Genomic DNA, 20,652 nt, shown 5'->3' with positions numbered 1-20,652 from the left:
TCTCCCTATATATTTTAAGCTAAGGATTTGGCAAGATTTTACGGTAGACAAAAGGTAAATATTTTCATTTAAAGCTGACGCAGTGCGAAGGTTTTAGCCAGTAAGTTTAGAGACGATCTACAACTAGTTTAAATTGACACTTCATTACGAACGTAAATTTAAAATAAATTAGCACCTACGTTTTATTGCTAATTATTTAACTCGTTGGAATCGGGTAATTCTGCAGAGAAGGCCACATGAGTCTCAAGAGCCCTCCATATGTTCCCTTTGGGAATTGGAAATGTGTCTATTTTGAAAGGTTTGAATGCTTTAGCAGGGAGGCCTGTATAACAGTTAATAAAAGGGAACTATGCACAGGACAGCATATACTTGTAAAACGGAGTGACGCATGCTTAAATTTCGAGAAGGCTCTACTGAAGTTTCGATCGGGGACCATTCTTCCTTAAAGGAGTGATGAACTGTAAGGTTTAACTTAGAATGCTGCTGTTTGTTCTGCCTTGCTCACAGCAGTGTGCCACTCTTGCTTGCGAGTGTTTTCTAGTGTGTAAGTTAGTTCTATGCGGGAATGTAGAAACAAATCCAGGACCAACGCAAAAGGAATTGTACGAAGAATTACTTGAGCGCCAAAAAACTATTCTCGGTGAAGTGAATGAAACAAAAACACTGCTATGCAGCATAAACGATGTGCTTGCTACCCTGCAGAGTACAGTAAAAGAAATACACACTAAACTACATCAGCATTCTGCATCCGAGTTTCAAGTTGGTCAAGTAGAAACGACGCTGAAATCTTTAGAACAAGTGATGACCTTTCCGACAAAGAAGCTAACCAGTTTGAAGGACCATAGCAGGCGCTCCAATCTGATTATTTATGGAATCAAGGAGTCGCCTGATGAAACATAATCTACTATAAAATAAAAACTAGGCAATGAGATATTTCAGGACAAGCTGGGCGTGTAATGCGAGTCAATTGGCCGAATATATAGACTTGAAAAAAAAAACAACAACAAGAAAAATCGAGCAATGATCATTTACTTTTAAGATCATTTAAGAGTACAACGAAAAGAAGGCGATTTTTGCAAGCTGCAAAAAACTAAAAGGGTCTGAAATTTACGTCCAGAATGATTCTTCTCCATCTACTTTAAAGAAACGAAAACTTCTCGGGAGAGTTATAAAGGGGCATTAATATTAAAATAAAAGCTTCACTGATCTATTATAAGCTTAAAGTTGGTAAAAATAATTTTTATTGTAATGAACGTTTAAACAAACGTGTAAAGATTTGCCAAAGAACCTCTCCCAAAACGAGTATGCCTAGCGATTCCTTCAACACGCGGGATTGACGGGAGTCTAAAGGATCTCTTAAGCAGCTCAGACTTATAAATGTTAATGTCTGCAGTGTAAGAAATAAAACTGATGCACTAGGAATGTTATTATTGAAGCATAATCCTCATATTACTGTATAAGCGATTTGGCTTAATGAAGAAATAGGTGACGATGTATTTTCTTCTCTTTATACGCTTTACCGAAAAGACAGATGCACCAGAGGTGGCGGTGTAGACATCCTTATTAAAAATAGCATATCTGCCTTTCTGTTGAAAGATATCCCTGACAGTGAATGTTTGCCCGTCAAGGTAAACTCTTGGGACAAAAATTTGTTTTTTATGCTACCTACAGGCCACACGATTCCCCTGTCGAGTATTTGCAGAAACTGGAGGATGAAATGGCCAGGCACGCGCACAATAATATTGTATTAATGGGAGGCGTTTTCGCATTAATTCTGCGACTGTGTACAACAAAAACATTAACCTTGACTTCAACATTATGCTGCGTTATAACCTAACGCAGATGGTACATGAACCAATACGTGTGCAGGGAACATGCCGTTCATTTCTTGATTTAGTTTTTCTTAGCCGGGATTTCTCGGAATATTTTGTTTTTATAGAAGAAGCCAGGTGAGCATTATTCTTCCACTTGTGCAAATCACGCGAAACTATTGTTCAGTTCTTTATTACAAAGATTATTCTGATGCTGAAGACATTTCTATTATAGATTACATAGAAAATTGTCTTGTTGCATTTAACAGCGCAAATGTCTGTTCTCTTTGGAATACTTTCAAAAGTATGTGTCTCCACTGAGTAGAAAAATTCATACCTAGTAAGAGAAAGTAAGTTCACAAACGTACACCCTGGATGACACGCGACAGGATTCATGCTAAACGAAAAGTAAAAAGGTGAAGGAAAAAGCATATCAATTAGAATAAAATAAAAGAAGCCCAGGGTGGGCTTAAACAGAAGGTAAACGCTAAACACTATTATTTTAATACTTCATTGCCTAAGTTGATAAAAAATGATTCTGATAAATTCTGGAAATATATGGAGGAGAAAAAGGAACCAATTTCGCAATTAAAAGAGGATGACACGCCGGTAACTGATTACAGATACGTAGAGCAGCACTTTAATGGATATTTTTAAAGTGTCTTTTCAGTATGAAATATTAATACTGGGGTTTCTGATAAACGTGTATTTGATGCCAGTTTTGTTTCTTATGCTGGTATTGTCAATATGCTGGTAAACCTGAAAACCAAACTTTGATGTGGCCCTGACCAAATACCAAACATCTCCCTAAAGCGGTATCCTGAACATGTTTCGAAATTTCTTGTTAAAATGTTTTCTGTTCCGCTTTTGTCGGGAGAGCTACCGGCTGACTGGAGGGTGGATCGTGTTGTTCCGGTATTCAAAAAGGGAGATCGAAAATTAATCCAAAATTATTGCCCCATTTTGTTGACATTTCAATGCTGTAAGCTCTTGGAACACGTTGTGGCAAACTGCATCAAAGAATTCTTAGCTGAAAACAATGTGTTTACAGATTTTCAGCATGACTTCAGAAAGGGGTATTCGACTGTAGCATAACTGGTATCAGTAATTCATAATTTTGTGTTATCCTTCGGCAGTAATGGACAAATAGATGTAATATTTCTAGATTTCACCAAAACATTTGGTAAGGTTCCGCATGGGAAATTAATATTTAGTCTAAGAATGATTGACATACCTGACATTTTTGTAAACTGGATTGTTGCTTACCTTACTAAACGAACACAGTACGTTGAAATTGTCGAACACATCTCAGTCATTCTTCCAGTCACGGCAGGGGTGCCCCAGGGTAGTGTTCTGTACCCTACTATTCCTCATATATATCAATGACATCGTGAATGTTGTGATCCGGATGTAAAAATAAGACTGTTTGCTGATGATTGTAATTTGTATAGAGATGTGACGACTCCACATGATGATATCGTCCTTCAAACAGATTTAAACAACATATTAAATTCGTGCAGTGAATGGGGATGTTGATAAACGCTGAGTATTCCCCCGTATTACTCGTAAAAAATCCCCCCTTATTTTTTTCTAGCTTTCTAGGCACTTCACCACTGCGCGGTACTAACAGTTACAAATACTTGGGTATTGCCTTAAGATATACACTGTCCTGGAGCTTGCATAATACTACAATCTGCTCCTCTGTCTTCCGCAAACTCTGTTTCCTGAGACACAAACTTAAAAACGCCCCTTCTTCCTTAAAATTACTATCTGACTTCTCATTGAGACCTAAGCTAGAGTATGCATGCATAGCATGGGATCCTCACATTAGGTAAAGTATCAACCGCCTTGAAAAAATACTAAGAAAGGCAGTTCGGTTTATATTTAATAAATTCGCTAGATTTGACTCACCCTCTGAAGCAATGATAAAAAATTCTATTCCCACACTTGATTCCCGCAGAAAACTGCTGAGGCTTGAATTATTTTCTTTTCTGGAAGTAACAAACTTGCAATAAACCAGTCCCCTTATATATCTCCTGCAATAACACGGCACACAAGACGTCATCATCATCCTAACTCACTGACACGTTATTATGCTCGAACTGACCCGTTTAAGTTTTCCTTCTTCCCTAGGACAATATCAGACTGGAACAAGATCTTAAGGATGGCTATGCGGTGCGACTAATATTGTATAAATTTGTATCAGTTTTTGTTGTTGTTGTTTGCTCTTGTTCGTATGCATCTGTGTCCCCTGCTTTTAGCCAATGGTCTGTAGTGTGTAATAAATAAATAAATAAATAAATAAATAAATAAATAAATAAATAAATAAATAAATAAATAAATAAATAAATAAATAAATAAATAAATAAATAAATAAATAAATAAATAAATAAATAAATAAATAAACAAATAAATAAATAAATAAATAAATAAATAAATAAATAAATAAATAAATAAATAGAGGGCTTAAGATCTCGAAGCGACATGGCTCTCAGGGGAATCTGTAGTTGAAGGCTGCTATAATTTCAACTACCAGTGGTATTTTAGTGTGCGCTGAAATTGTGCAGTTTACGCCCCATTGCATTTCTCCTCCATCTAAACACGGTCACCGCGGCCCAGATCGACGCCACCTTCTGCACCCGAACAGCCTAACTACTGAGCCACCGCGGATTGTTCGAAATCAGTAGTTTATAAGGGCTGAAAAGAGGCAGGTACAATGCACCTGAGCTATTTTCTCTTTTTGTAATACATTATATTTTACGCGCACATAAGCACGCACGCACGCACGCACGCACACACACACACACACACACACACACACACACACACACACACACACACACACACACACACACACACACACACACACACACACACACACACACACACACACACACACACACACACACACACACACACACACACACACACACACACACACACACACACACACACACACACACACACACACACACACACACACACACACACACACACACACACACACACACACACACACACACACACACACACACACACACACACACGCACGCACACACACATGCACACACACACACACACGCAAACACATACCCGCACACGCACACATATGCGCGCACACAAAAGTACACCACGCATGCACACACATACACGCTTACATACATCTACACACACGCATGAATACGCAAATACACTGCGGAGAAACCACCTTGGCAGCTGTAGCAATTTTCCAGACGCATCTTCGGGAAACGTCTATTGGATGCAAAGGCTCGGCCAGGAACTGTCTTTCGTCAGGGCAGAGGAGTGCAGACAGCGTACTCCCGAAAAACAGAAAGGAGACGGATAAAAAATAAGGGGGGAACAATCTAAAATGGGATTTAGAAAAAATGTAGGCCAGTCAATCAGCATTTGCCTTGGAGAAGTGAGGAAAAACGCAAGGAAATAAAAAGGTAATAGGCGAGAAGGCTGGTAGAGATGCGCCGTCTTGCTTGGTCTGACCTCAAACCAGGAGGCAGCTTGTGTGTAAGAATCTCGTGGCGCTGGATGAGGAAGTCTGCCTTTCGTTGTCCAGAGGATGGGAGTGAATTGCTTCGGACGAGGCAAGTCAGGTTGTTGTTGCAAGAACTCGAGTAATGTATTGTGAAGTGCTGGCAGGATGATCATGCGCCAGAGTTGGCGGCGTGAGTGCCGCATGGCAAGGCTTGATCTTTTATGAAAGGGTTTAAGAGGCCACTTATCTCCGAATTGACAAGATGCTTTATTGATTCTAGTTTACACTAGCTTCCAGGCTGTTCAAATGCACTATTATTTGCATGATTCGCGTTCTCGATGGCAATGGAAACAATGTTATATTCAGGCGATCAAATATATGGACAACATTAATGAAGGATTTTTGAAGTGATGGTAAAGTGCTCTAAAGGACCATATGTTCAAATATTTAGGCATAACGCGTGCAGGTGCAAGACAAAATCGAGTTGGACACTAAGAAGAGGATAGCATATTCTTGTATGAAGGAGTGAAGCAGTGCAATAACATAACATGTTGCGCACAACAAACTAAAATGATATTAGAATTCACCGGTGAGTGAAGTTATTATTGGCACAGCTGGGGCGCGGATGAAAGCTGGCTGGCTACATGCGGATCCAAAGGAGGCGATACGGGATCGGGGTTTCGAGGCTCAGGCCGTAGGCAGAGTAGAGGGGTGTGTGTCAGCAACATCGAAGCTTGATGAAAAACGCTAGCGGCTACAGGGGTCGATGGATAGTTTCAAAACGCCTTCAAGGAGGAGTACAAAAGCAGTACATCAGAGTCCTGAAGTAGAGACTGGGATGACTCAAGAGAGGCCGATATTGGCAACTGAAGCCCATCAACCGGTGGATGCACCTGTGCATTGAATACCCAAATTCCCTTTCCGCTCGTGTCTTGAACATATCAATTTTTTCGGAAACAAGTGAGGCGTCCCTACTAAGTGGTACATTACGCTACTTTTTATGTCTCTTACAATCCCCAAACACGCATCCATGCCCACGCATCACGCAGCTCTGTCACCGTCGCCTCGTAGATCAATATTGCACGTTAGCTTGAGCCACTCGTCCCGCCGAAAATCTGCCATCACCGCCGCCGGGTGTGGCATTCGGGAAAACTCATGATTTGTCGAAAGTTTCACGCGGTCACAATCACTTGACCTCGCGTAGGAATTTGAACGTCCCACGTTCAAATGACGCTACAGAATTTGGAGAGAATCCAAAGGACGCCAAAATTGCTGGTTCTTCTAATGAGAGTTTTTTAGAAGATATAAATATTTCACGAAAATCGATTTTTTTCGCCGTTAGGGTTCGAACTCAAGCCTCCTAAAGGCGGGCGTGCAGCCCATAGGTGCTAGAGGGGCACACATCTAACGCATTGCGTCCCGCACGACTTAAAAAGTGTGTTTGGGATACATGTGTGCTATTTTACGGTACGTAGAATTAAAAAAAAATGGTAACCTACAGAGGGAAAATTAACATGTTTCGCCGAATGAAAAGGCGCTTTCTCGTTTGGGAGAAGATTAGGCTTCCTTAAGATTAAGATTCAACCCTCTCACGCATGCGCCTTACAAATGTCTCAGAGTAAAATATGCTTTAACACTATCGCTATCTTTCCCTGCAGGCGAAGGACAGTTGCATGAGGTAGCGCGGTCTTGTAGCAGTCAGGAAATGATAGCAGCAATTGACATCGCGCATATTGAGGAGCAGTGTCTGATGGGAAGTTAATGAGTAAAATTTGTATACCCTAATTGAAAACTATACAAGGCAGAACTAAATTACAGATATTGATTTTTAAGTAGAATACTTTTCCTGCAGCGTTTTATTGTCCTGTGCCACCACCGGGAAGAGTGGGGCCGGATGGCTGGTCGCGTGCGGACTGTTGGCTGCCTGCTCTCTGCTTTCCAAGGAGCAGGGCATCACGGTGCTCCCTCTTTGCGTGGCTCTGCGCGTCCGGACATTGCTTCCGATTCCGACGAGGCTCGGTGAGCATTGCCACAGAAACCAGGCACGAGGTGAACGGAGGTAAGAATTATTTTGGAAAGTGAATTAGTAATATACCTTTGTGTGCGCATATTTGAAAGCAGGACCTATGATCTGAGAAGCTAGTGTAACAAAAAAGAAGCAAAGACGTTCTGTCAGTAACGTAGGCACAAAGCAGCCCAGTGTGACAAAATGCGCCGAGGCGTTCTTACTAAGGCTATCGGCGCGGCTTGGTTCAAGCATCGGTTTCATAAAGCATACTTGAGATCTTTGATAAATGGTTTTTTTTCGCAAGGACCCTGAATTGAGAGCAACCATTGCATCACTATCGTATCACCAATCCTCCTAAATCAATATTGCTACGAGGGCCTCTTTCATCCCATCTTTGCATGGCTAACGCGCTTTACTGTCATGTGTGCTCTTCTGAAAAGACCTTACTGAGAAGTATAGGAGAATTGCTGCGGCTGCTCTTCTTGAAATATGCTATGCAAATGTTGCTTGTGGTTGCGCGATGCGAAATTGTAAACGAAACAATGGCAACCCTATGCACTCCAGTATCAAAGGAATGAAATTACTCTACAAAGAAAGCTGGCAGTAGTGCTTTATCTTTACTTCGGGTACGCACGTTTTCATTGCTTCAGCAAAAAAAAAAAAAAAAGGGAAATACTTATGCTTGGTTTGAAAGGCATGGTAAGAAGGCAGCCCTGTGGCTCTCCCTAAACACACATATATTTTTATCTTACTGCCATAAGAGGCACATATAAATAAAAGACAGCACTACAACCATTTAAATCACTCCTTGTCTGCAAGCCGTACAAGCTTCTGCGAGTGACAGAGTCCGTACCATGCCCGGATTGCAAATCGAAGGTGATGGACACCTGGCTCTAAAGAAACATCTGTCATTAAGCAATTTCGAGTATATATTAGAGCAATATTATACGCTTATATTAATATATATATATATATATATATATATATATATATATATATATATTTATATATTAATGAAGGGGAAATGAGGGTGCTCGTAATAATACATGAAGGAAAGAAGCCAACAGTCGGCGAGGCCAAGGAAAGCATTGGGAATTATGTTTCATGTCTTTTTTTTAATTTTCACTTGGATAATCACAGAAATGAGTAATGCAATCCGCTTAGGGGAAAGATAATTAAACACAAAGTAGAAGAAAAAACAACATGGTGATGGTGGGGACCGAACCCACGACCTCCGAATATCGCGTCCGGTGCTCTTCCAACTGAGCTACATCGGCCGCTGTCCCCCCTGCTACTTTCTCGGGTATTAATGTTGTCTGTATACGAACATTGAGAGTGTTCACCAGCGCCGCCCTCAACCATAGCGGCGGACGTGGAACGTCCTGTGAACAGTCTCAAGGTTCGTATACAGACAACATTAATACCCGAGAAAGTAGCAGCGGGGACAGCGGCCGATGTAGCTCAGTTGGAAGAGCACCGGACGCGATATTCGGAGGTCGTGGGTACGGTCCCCACCATTGGCACGTTGTTTTTTCTTCTACTTTGTGTTAATTATCTTTCCCCTAAGCAGATTACATTACTCTTTCTGTGATTATCGAAGTAAAAATTAAAAAAAAAGACATAAAACATAATCCCCAATGCTTTCCTTGGCCTCACCGACTGTTGGCTTCTTTCCTTCATGTATTATAACGAGCACCCTCATTTCCCCTTCATTTATCCGCTTGTAGCTTACGGGGGTCTCGGTTCTGGCAGTCTTGAAGCCATAGGTAGCGTAAGAGGGTTCTAGCACAGCTTTCGCCCTCGCTCTTGATCACGTTCTACGTGACGCTGGCGGTAACACAGGACGTTCCACGTCCGCCGCTATGGTTGAGGGTGGCGCTGGTGAACACTCTCAAGGTTCGTATACAGACAACATTAATACCCGAGAAAGTAGCAGGGGGGACAGCGGCCGATGTAGCTCAGTTGGAAGAGCACCGGACGCGATTTCGGAGGTCGTGGGTTCGGTCCCCACCATCGGCACGTTGTTTTTTTTTTCTACTTTGTGTTTAAATATCTTTCCCCTAAGCAGATTACATTACTCATTTCTGTGATTATCGAAGTAAAAATTGAAAACAAAGGACATAAAACAATCCCCAATGCTTTCCTTGACCTCGCCGACTGTTCGCTTCTTTCCTTCATATAATACGTATATGACGCTTAGCCACGTGCCAAGACATTCGGCCACTTGGTGGCGCCAGAAGATGGTCAGCGGTGTGGCATTGCCCCCCTTCCAAGGGGCATCGACCCGATGCCGCAAGCGTAGGGGAATCGTCGAAAAGCGGGGCAAGTTATACGGGAAAGTCTCTGGCGCTGGTTTGGATCCTGAATTGGTTTACCGATTGTAATAGGGCTTCATTCGGGCAATGTGAACTATTTCAGATTTCGGCTGCCGAGAGGAGCGTACAGTGCCTTGTGGTAGCACCTCGTAGTTCACCGCGCTGAGGCGGCGGAGCACCTCGTAAGGTCCAAAGTATCGCCGCAGAAGCTTTTCAGAGCGTCCTCGCAACCGTATTGGGCTCCATACCCAGACTTGGTCGCCGGGCGTGTAAGTCACCTCTCGGTGTCGCAGGTTGTAGCGCTGGGCGTCGTGTACTTGTTGGTGCCGAATTCGCTGTCGGGCAAGCTGGCGTGCAGCTTCTGCGTCACGAATAAATTGGTCAGCCCCCACGGCAGTGGAGGGAGCAGAATCTGGAAGAAGCATGGCATCCAGCATAGTCAAGGGTTCGCGTCCATGAACCAAATGAAATGGAGTGAAGCGTGTTGTTTCCTGGAGTGCAGTGTTGTATGCGAACGTGATGTACGGCAGAATTCGGTCCCAGTTCCCATGATCATCGTCTACATACATAGAAATCATATCGGCAATTGTCTTGTTAAGCCGCTCAGTCAGTCCATTAGTTTGAGGATGATAGGCTGTTGTCTTGCGGTGGGTGGTGCCACTGAGTCGAAGTACCTCACTAGTGAGTACCGACGTAAACGAGGTTCCTCTGTCAGTTAAGACGACTGTTGGCGCACCATGACAGAGTACAATGCTGTGAATGAAGAAATGCGCAACTTCATCTGCGGTACCACGTGGAATGGCCTTGGTCTCACAGTAGCGGCTAAGGTAGTCAGTGGCAACCGCTATATACCTGTTACCCATGGAGGACTTCGGAAATGGGCCCAGTAAGTCCATGCCGACCTGTTGAAATGGGAATTTCGGGGGATCGATAGGCTGTAAGAGCCCAGCTGGTTTAATGGGTGGTGTTTTCCGCCGCTGGCACTCCCGGCAGGTACGGACGTAGCGGTGCACAATGGCAGCTAGCCTGGGCCAGTAGTACTTTCGGCGTATCCGTGCCAATGTGCGAGAAAACCCGAGATGGCCGGAAGAAAGGTCATCGTGGCACGCAGGAAGAACTTCGTCATGTAGCGTTGTGGGTACTACAAGCAGATAAGCAGTTTCTGTTGGACCGTAGTTCTTCTTGTAGAGCACACCATCACGCAGGCAAAATGACGACACTCCGCGCCTGAAGAGCTGAGGAGGAGATGACACGGTTCCTTCGAGGTATTCAATGAGGGGCAAAAGTTCATAGTCAGCCCGCTGCTTTTGGGATAAGGTGGACGTCGCGATAACGCCAAGGAAAACGGAATCGTCGTCGGAGCCGTCCGCGTGGCAGGGAGTAGGGGCGCGGGACAGACAGTCAGCATCACTGTGTTTCTTGCCGGACTTGTGCACGATTGTAACGTCAAATTCTTGCAACCGAAGGCTCCATCGAGCAAGCCCACCCGATGGATCTTTCAGGTTTGCCAGCCAACACAGAGAGTGATGGTCGCTCACGACACGAAACGGACGACCGTACAAATACGGACGAAATTTCATGACTGCCCACACAACAGCGAGACACTCCTTTTCGGTAGTTGAATAATTAACTTCGGAACGGGACAAAGTGCGACTGGCGTAAGCAATGACACGTTCTGCACCGTCCTGCCACTGAACAAGGACCGAACCGAGGCCAACGTTACTGGCATCCGTGTGCAGTTCCGTGTCGGCCTCTTCGTCGAAGTGGCCAAGTATTGGCGTACTTTGGAGACGGGACTTGAGTTCCGTGAAAGCGTTTTCCTGGTCGGGGCCCCAAAAGAACGGCTCGGCGTCTTTTGTCAGGCGGGTCAGAGGCTCAGCGATCTTGGAGAAATTGTTAACAAAGCGACGATAATACGCGCAGAGGCCGAGAAATCGACGCAAGCTTCGTTTATCCGCTGGTTTGGGGAATGAAGAGACAGCGGCCGTCTTCTCTGGGTCTGGGCTAACACCACGAGCGCTGACAATGTGGCCGAGAAACTTCAGCTCGTTAAAAGCAAAGTGGCATTTTTCAGGTTTTAGAGAGAGACCGGCAGATCGGATGGCCTCGAAGACAGCGCGCAAGAGTTTCAGGTGCTCGTCGAACGTGTCCGAGAAAATCACAACGTCGTCGAGATATACGAGGCATGACTGCCACTTCAGACCAGAGACTACAGTGTCCATTATTCGCTGAAATGTGGCAGGGGCCGAACACAGGCCAAACGGGAGCACTTTAAATTCATACAAACCGTCTGGCGTAATAAAAGCGGTCTTCTCACGGTCTCGCTCGTCAACTTCTATTTGCCAATATCCACTGCGGAGGTCAAGGGACGAAAAGTAAGTGGCATGGCGAAGGCGATCGAGGGAATCGTCTATGCGTGGCAGGGGGTACACATCCTTTTTCGTGACGTTGTTGAGGCATCTGTAATCCACGCAAAACCTCAAGGTTCCATCCTTCTTTGCGACGAGGACAACAGGCGAAGACCAGGGGCTCGTCGACGGTTGGATAACGTCGTCCTGGAGCATTTCTGTTACTTGGCGGCGGATGGCATCACGTTCTTTTGAAGACACCCGGTAAGGACGCTGACATAGTGGACGTTGGTCATCGGCAACTATAATTCGGTGCTTCGTTAGTGGCGTCTGTCGGACCTTGGAGGTTGATGCAAAACAATCTTGGAACGAATTGACAAGATTATCTATGCAGCGTTTCTCACTGGGCGAGAGGTGCGGGTTCACATCAGTCTGAATGGCTGTAGGCGTCGCATTGTCGGGGTCTGACGTGTTGGTTAAAGCGTACTGGCCTGTACATTCTCCAAGTTCTTCAAAATAAGCGACCGCCGTGTTCGCCGTCAAATGTTGGGGTTCACATGTGAAGTTTGTCACTAGCACGTTGGCTTGGCCACGGACAAGTTCGACAAGGCCCCGAGCTACACAAACTTGTCGAGTTAGAAGCAGTGACATGTTAGCTTCAGCAATGCCACTCGTGCCGGTGCTATGATCACATTCGACTGTGACGAACTTGCTCGCACGCGGAGGGATCGTTATGTGGTCGTCACAGACGCGCAACATCGTTTTCCGGAAGTCCGTGTTGCTATCAACGGCTCGCTTGGTTGAAAACGATACCATGAGCTGCTCCCGAAGGTCTATAACCGCACCATACTCTTGAAGAAAATCCATGCCGAGAATCAGATCTTTGCAGCACTCTTGTAATACGGCAAATGTGCCAGTGAAAGTAAAACCGCAGATCTCTATGCGGCAAGTGCACATGCCAATCGGCGTCATTACATGACCACCGGCGGTACGCATCATTGGCCCAGACCAAGGCGTCAGAACCTTACGGAGTGCCGTGGCTAGCTGGCTGCTCATGACGGAGAAATCGGCGCCGGTATCCACAAGTGCGGTCACATCACAACTGTCGGCGGTTACAAAAATTTCCCCGGAAACAATGCGTTCGCAGCACGTCGGTAAGTTTATCGGATCGGGTCGTCGCCGCTCGGGCCGTCGCTTCAAATCGTCGGGTGGAGGCTGTTTAATCTGAAACGTAGCGGCGGCCCCACCCCCGGAGGTCGCCGTGTTTAGTTTTCCCGGTGAGGGGACGTGCCTCTGAATTGCCCAGAGGAAGAGTACCGAGTGGGCGAAGCAAAACGCTTCGGAGATGTCGATCGCGACCGCCGTTGTGGTGACGTTGGCTGCATCTCGTTAGCAGCCAGGTACTCCTCAATCTCCTGTGGTCTTTCGCCATAGCGGGGTCGAGGCGCGTTTGGTGGAAATCCTCTCAGGCCTATTCTCCGGTATGGGCAATTGCGAAGAATGTGACCAGATTCGCCGCAGTGATAACAGAGCGGCCGTCTGTTGGGCGTGCGCCACAAGTGCGCCTTGCTGATAGCAGGACGCTGGTATTGCTGTGGCTCGACGGGGCGCAAATCTTGTTGCTGCTCGACGGGGCGCATGTAGCGAGGCGGTGGTCCGACAACGGGACGGAATGGATTTGGCTCGGGAGCAGGTCGACGTAAGACATCACTATAAGTCATGATGCATGGCTCCGGTTGTGGTGCTGGTGGTGGTGGTGGCTGCACCGCTCGCCGAATTTCATCACGGATGACGTCCACGGTAGAATAATTATTTGCAGAGGGAGCATTCAAGTGGAGGTTTTGCAGCTCTTCGCGGACAATGCTCCTCACAAGCTCCCGCAATGCCTCGCCGCTGGCTGCTGGCACGGACGAGCAGCAGGGTGTGGCCGCTACGCTTGCCTGGCGGCCGTATTGGGTACTCCGTTCCTACAGGGAACGTTCCATGCTGGTAGCTTCTCTCGCGAAATCTGCGACAGTTCTTGGGGGGTCGCGAATGAGGCCAGCGAACAACTGCTCCTTCACCCCGCGCATGAGGTGCCGTACCTTCGTTGCCTCAGGCATGGTAGGGTCGGCCCGATTGAAAAGCCGCATCATGTCCTCGACAAACATGGCCACACTCTCATTTGACTGCTGAGACCTTGAACGGATTGCAATCTCTGCATTTTCTTTGCGTGCACTTGAGCTGAATGTTGTAAGTAACTCACGGCGAAAGGCTGCCCAGTTGACGAAGGACGCCTCGTGGTTCTCGAACCACGTCTTGGCCGAGTCTTGCAGCGCGAAGTACACATTCATTAGCTTCCGCTCGTCGTCCCATTGGTTAAATGCAGCCACACGGTCAAAACTGGCCAACCAGTCTTCCACATCCTCTAACCGGTCACCATGAAATGATGGCGGTGATCGCGGTGCGAGAAGGACGAACGGTGGGGCGTTGCTGGAAGGCTGGCTTGTCTGGCTGCTCGTCGTGGATGTCATGGTTCGTAGCGGGGTGGACAGCGGTTCAAACTCAGGTTGTAGGCCTCGCAGGCGACGGCTGGCTTTATGGACAGGAGTCGCGTCCACGCGTTGATGAGCAGCGTCACTGACGTCTTCGGGGGCAACGTACATGGGATCTTATCCTGCACAATCCACCAAATGTCACCAACACACGTAGCAAGCAGCACAACAACCGAGCTGGCCCTTTTTAATTAAGCGAAAACTCGAGAGAGAGACGAGGATGACGCTTAGCCACGTGCCAAGACATTCGGCCACTTGGTGGCGCCAGAAGATGGTCAGCGGTGTGGCAATATTATATTATACTGTGTTGATCACAGCAGATTGTGGCAAGATCTTCTAGAGATGGGAGTTCCAATTCACCTCATCTCTCTCCTTAGGAACCTGTATGAAGGGCAAGAGGCCACAGTCAGAACTGGGCATGGTCTTACAGATTTGTTTCCGATTGAGAAAGGAGTGAGACAAGGCTGCATACTGTCACCCTGCCTATTTAACCTATATGAAGAGTGCATCATGAGGAAGGCCGATCTGGACGAGTCTTCAGCTAGAGTGAAGATTGCTGGAAAACGTATCAACAACCTTAGATATACGGATGATACCACTTTAATGGCAGAAAGTGAAGTGGAACTCATGAGACTTCTGATGCGCGTACAAGAAGAGAGTGAGAAGTTTGGGCTTAAACTAAACATTAAAAAGACAAAGATCATGGCGTCTTGCCCTATCAAGTCCTGAAGCATCAAAGGACAAGAAGTGGAAGCTGTGACAGATTTTCTCTTCTTGGGCTACAAGATTATCCCGGAAGGAGACTGCAGCCATGAAATTAGGAGACGCCTGCTTCTGGGAAAGAGAGCCATGGTTAGCCTTGACCGCATGGTTAGCCTTGACCGCCTAGTAAAGAGCAGAGACATTAGTCTGCCAACCAAGATCCGTATAACTCGTGCTATGGTCTTTCCATTTGTGATGTATGGATGCGAGAGTTGGACTATGAAGAAGGCTGACCGCCGAAGAATTGACACGTTTGAATTGTGGTGTTGGCGGAGACTCTTGAAAGTTCCTTGGACTGCCAGAAGATCAAATCAGTCGATATTGTCGACCATAAATCCTGACTGCTCATTGGAGGGTCAAATTCTAAAGTTAAAGCTCAGCTACTTTGGTCATCTGATGAGAAGAGAGGAATCGCTGGAGAAAGATTTGATGTTGGGAAAGGTTGAGGGTCACGGGAGAAGGGGTAGGCAGCGAACGCGATGGTTAGATGACATCCTCGAGGCGCTGTAGATGAAGTTATGTGATGTTAGGAAGATAGTGAGAGACCAGAAAGCATGGCGTGACATTGGTCCATAGGGTCACGAAGAGTCGGACACAACTGAACGACTGAACAGAACTGATTATACGCCAGTTCATCTCGACGTCCCTTCTGCTTGGCCATTTAATGGCAATGAGGCGTAAGATTTGTAGTTTACGTGACAGCGTATAGGGACCATAATCCGGTCAAGCCTGCTACCAATGCTCACGCGCTGATTGTTTCAGATGCAGCAGCGGCTAACCCGCGGCACCCGCAGTTAAACTTATCTGCACATGTGCAATGGCACACTCGCCATCTAATAACGGCAACGGTCACGCTGTGTTATGACTCTCTAATGGCTTCGAAGAGAGGGCAAATATTGTTCACAAATTTCATTCCGAGGGAGGCGACAGTATTGCAGTTTTAGCACTTTTTTAGTGTTGCGTCGTGAAGAAAATTCCTCTGATGCGGGTGCGTGGATTTCTCTTTCTCGAGCGTGACTCTTAACACTGTAACGCATTCGGCTAGCATAGGATCGCTGCTTTCCGTTCATTCGTGTTAAGGCCAGCATGTTCCGCTGGCACATTTTAAGGCGGAAGGCTTGCATGGCTCCTTAACATTGAAAGTAGGCGGTGTAGCCTGAAATATGGTCCAGATCATCCCTGACGTCGCATGCACAACTAGTCCACTGGTGACCAAAGAGCAGCCGGTACCAAATTGAAAAGAGTCTCTTGCCACACATGAAAGCGGAGGTCACAATATTCGAATCGATGACGAAATTCTCAGGAAGAAGTCAGTATCCAAGGGATGTTATTGAGCTGAAAAGAACACGTGGGTGCATTGGACAGGCTGGGACTCAAATCAGGGCTTTCTGATTACGAGGTGGGAAGCTACTCACAGGCCACGTAGGGTCTGTTTTAAAGCCTGTTTACAGGCCCCTAAGGCTCGCTTCCTGAGTTGAAAAAATTTATAATACTGTATATCCCGCCCTGGAGATATGCGAACGCGTGAGCGGCTTTGTTCCTGTTGCCACACTAGACACAGCGTCATTTGTCTTTTTTTTTTTTTTTTTTTTATTCGGCTTTTATTTAAATCTTTCTGTGTAAGTTTTTGTGCATTAGTGACAGTTTTTCAATGCTATATAATAGTTTTATTTTTTACTGTTCTTTTTTTTTATCCCTTGAAAGCCCCCTGGTTCCTTAGCCTACATGGACACGCGCGTTTGCAGGAAGTAAGTGAAGTGGTTAGCGCTTTGCTGGAACAGGAAAGGATGGTGGTTCGATCCTCGGCGCGGGTACGATTAAGTGTCAGTTCACTGGGACATCATACGGTGATATGCTTTGGCATCGCACTCTGATGACGTCACTTATGGTGCAAGACATGGCTTGGCATAACTAAAGATGGACCTACTTAATGCTCAATGCAATCAGTAGTTATGATAGTAATAATGAAAAGGAAACTAAAATAAAAATGACATTTTTATCATTTATTTCTTTGCAGCACATAAGCAATATTAAGAGCCCTCGCTAATGTTCTTAAATTTGGCTTAAAATTACAAGTACACGTATCTCCCCAAGCATATGCGTATGCTTGTATCTGCGTGGAGTAATGAAAGGAGGCGAGCTTAGCAGCATTTGTTTGCCGGGATTTAGGAGCTTTAAGGCGTTTAGATCGAGCTTCCCGCCTCCTGGTGGTCTCCTATTCTCCTTTTCTAGCCGTGATTTGCTCCTAAAAACGCGCTAATCTTAAATAAGTGCTGAGGCTTAAAGTCCTGAAGGAGCGCATGAAGAACGATGTAGAGAGGGGCTTCCAAAGAATTCATTCCAGCTAAAGTTCATCATTGTGCGCCCCTATGCCGGAGCACACGAGATTGTTTTATATGATTTTGGCCTTCTCGAAATACGGCCGCCGCGGCCGGTATCGAGCAGAGGACATTGGGATTAAAACCTAAAGCCAAAGTCACTCAGGGGATGGCGGGAAGTTTTGATTGTGAGAATCAAATGATCAATGAAGTCGTTTGCAAAACAAATGCTTTATAAATTTCAAAGCAAACCAATTAGGCACCGAGACTTCAATCGACTCTGTACCCTGAGATGGTACAGATGGCGAATGCGAGAGGTGTCCACAAGGAAACAAATGAGGGGCAATCTTACTCTTCCTCGAACAAAGTTTGTGTAACAGATATTACAGCAGCGTATCTTTTATATGTTAATTGTTTATGAGATAATTTTTTCTATAAATTTGTGCGGCTTTGCACCACCGCACAGCAAGCGCATATTTGAATGCCCCCTTGGCATCAGCTGTCAGATTTTAATGTTTAATGTTCTGTTCGGCGCAAGGAGAGGCCACTGTGTACCTGGAAAATTCTTATCGGTCAACGGTCGCGTCATGGCGTCACACGTAGGGGCAACCCCTAAGTGAAAGAATCATTGGTAAAGTGGTGGATTTAAAACCTCGACTTCTGTTCACTTGGTGGAAGCGAACCTTTGGTCGCGTGTAGGACATGGTAGCACGAAGACACACTGAGGCCGTATCAAGGCGATTGGGTTAGAAGGCAATATGGTGAACAATCAGTATGTGAGCGTTGACGCCAGGGTGTGCCTAGCGAACCGAGGCGACAGTATGAGTCATGTTACGCTACGGCGTCATACCCTATCGGTGATCATGCATCGCTAAACTCCTTCTTGTGCTCACGGTGAGACTGAGGCTTTTCTACGTAGTTCTGAAATTGGGGTCAGTGAAGTGTAAAGATGAAATTTACACACTGACAAGTCATCACTATGAGGAGGATAGGGAAGTCCAGTTGAGACAAATTTGGCAGTCGCTTGTGTTGTTTCCAGGCATGCGTGAGCACAAGGAAGATGCGGTAAAACACAGGCATGCATACCTTTGTTCATCGGAGGCGCTAAGCCAAAGACGTGTGCCTAGATTCTATTGAAAAATATTGTCGATATCGCTGAGAAGCGGTTAAAACTTCTCGGTGTTTCATGAATTGCAAATGAACATTGTTCGCAAAAGACAAAAATGAGACACTTTGCCACCTTACAACCAGGTGATAGAACAATGCTCGGAATATAACCAGCCCTTATAATTGATTACGAAAAAGCATTTGACTCCTTAGAAACCTCGGCACTCATACAGGCACGGCGAAATCAGGGTGTAGATGAGCCGTATGTGAAAATATGTGAAAGTGGCAGCAAAGCAACCATAGTTCTTCATAAAGAAAGAAAAAAATTGTCATAAACAAAAGCGGTAAGCAAGAAGACACGATCTCCACAGTACATATCACAGCTTGCATAGAGGAAATAATCAGAGACTTCGAATGGGAACACTTTGTGGTAAGGGTCGATGGAATATACCTTAGTAATCTGCGATTCGTTGATTACATTGCCCGGCTAGGTAACTCAGGGGATGAACTGCAAAGAATGATGGATGACCGTGAAAGGAACAGCGGAAATATAGGCTCAAAAATCAATATAAAGAATATTAAGATAATCTTCAACAGCCTCGTGAATGAACAGCAGTTCACAATAGGTAGCAATAAAGTGGAAGTGGTAGGCGAATTGTCAGCTTAGGACAGGTAGTAACAGCAGATCCGGACCGTGAAAAGGAAATAAGAAAAATAAGATTGGGATGGAGCGCATTTGGCAAGCACTCGCAGATTATGAGTAGCAGTTTACCGGTATCACTAAAGAGGAAAATACACAATAGTTGCAGCTTACCTGTACTCACCTCTATGAGGCTGAAACGTGGAGGTTAACGAAAAGGGCTCTACTTAAGTTGAAGGCAAGGCAGAGGGCTAAGAAACAAAAATAATAGATTTACCGTTAAAAGATAGGAATCGCGCAAGTGCGTCAGAGAAATAGCTAGAGTTTAATGGCATTCTAATGGAAGTCAAGAAGAAGAAATGGGCATGTGGATGGCATGTAGTGCATAAAGAGGACAACAGATGGTCGCTTAGGGCAAGAAATTGGACTCCAAGAGAAGGAAAGAGCAGCAGGGAGCCGATGAAAGAGGTCAGATGAGGGTAAGAAGTTGGGGGTAAAGTGGATGCATGTTGCACAGAACGGGGTAATTGGAAGAGTATGTTAGAGGCCTTCGCCCGGCAGCGGCTATATTCCGGCTAATTATGATTGATTATGAAGGCTTTCTTATCTCCCCTCGTATTTATACTTCAAGATTTGAAGCAAGAGAATATGAGAGAAAAATACACTGCGCTGACTATCTACAGACTGATCATATGGAGGCCTTGGTTTTATGCAATGGGCCACATTTGCTGAAGATATACTACATATTAAAAAATAAATTGTCTTATGGCAGTTTTACATTCAGAGTGTTTGCTGATGTGCTTGTTAGCAAGTCGCTATAATGAATGCCTTGGAAATGAGCATAACGGGCTATTCGTGCGCAGTAACATATCCTAATAGGATGCTTTACAGGCCGTTACACAAAAATATTTCGTATAAATGAGAACATTATTTTTTGCAAGGAAGTTTATTTCGTTATGTTTACATTTTTGTCACTTTGACTACTCTTTCGCATCTTCCTTAGTGTTTGTTACATCTGTTTTATTCTTTCGCAGGTTTCCCTGTATTCATTGCGCCCTTCACATAGCTCGGAGAGCTGCAAGCGATCGTGATGTACTGACCTTGATAGGTGTGGTGAGTACCACTTTTTTATCGTGCGCCTTTAAAGAAAAACATTCACGGAAGAACGAGAGAATAGAAGTAAGCAGTAATTACAAAATATAGTTAGTTCATCTTCACAAAGTCCATGTGCATCAGCGTAGCGTGCTAGGCAACAGAGCACGGATGAATATATTGAGGAAAGCGACTCACTGTCCTTCGTTCTCCCTTTTAGTATTCGC

The 20,652-nt window shown here is 45.3% G+C and overlaps 1 protein-coding gene and 1 non-coding gene across 2 annotated transcripts in view; both read left to right on the top strand.

Annotated features, from left to right (window-relative positions):
- LOC146196230 (protein O-mannosyl-transferase TMTC1-like) overlaps positions 1-20,652 on the top strand; it is a 163,881-nt gene that overhangs the window by 84,953 nt on the left and 58,276 nt on the right. The window contains exons 4-5 of the mRNA XM_084596951.1: positions 7,154-7,360; positions 20,368-20,446. Of these exons, the coding sequence (XP_084453077.1) occupies positions 7,154-7,360; positions 20,368-20,446 (286 nt within the window). The remainder of the gene's footprint in view (positions 1-7,153; positions 7,361-20,367; positions 20,447-20,652) is intronic.
- Positions 9,257-9,328, top strand: TRNAR-GCG (transfer RNA arginine (anticodon GCG)). Its single transcript has one exon. It is a non-coding gene; the product is annotated as a tRNA-Arg (tRNA).

This window comes from Amblyomma maculatum, chromosome 3 (assembly GCF_055883805.1).
Source record: "Amblyomma maculatum isolate TAMU_Amacu chromosome 3, ASM5588380v1, whole genome shotgun sequence".
Classification (NCBI taxonomy): Eukaryota; Metazoa; Arthropoda; class Arachnida; order Ixodida; family Ixodidae; genus Amblyomma; species Amblyomma maculatum.
Note: the sequence above shows the minus strand (reverse complement) of the source record. Positions and strands in the feature narration are given on the sequence as shown.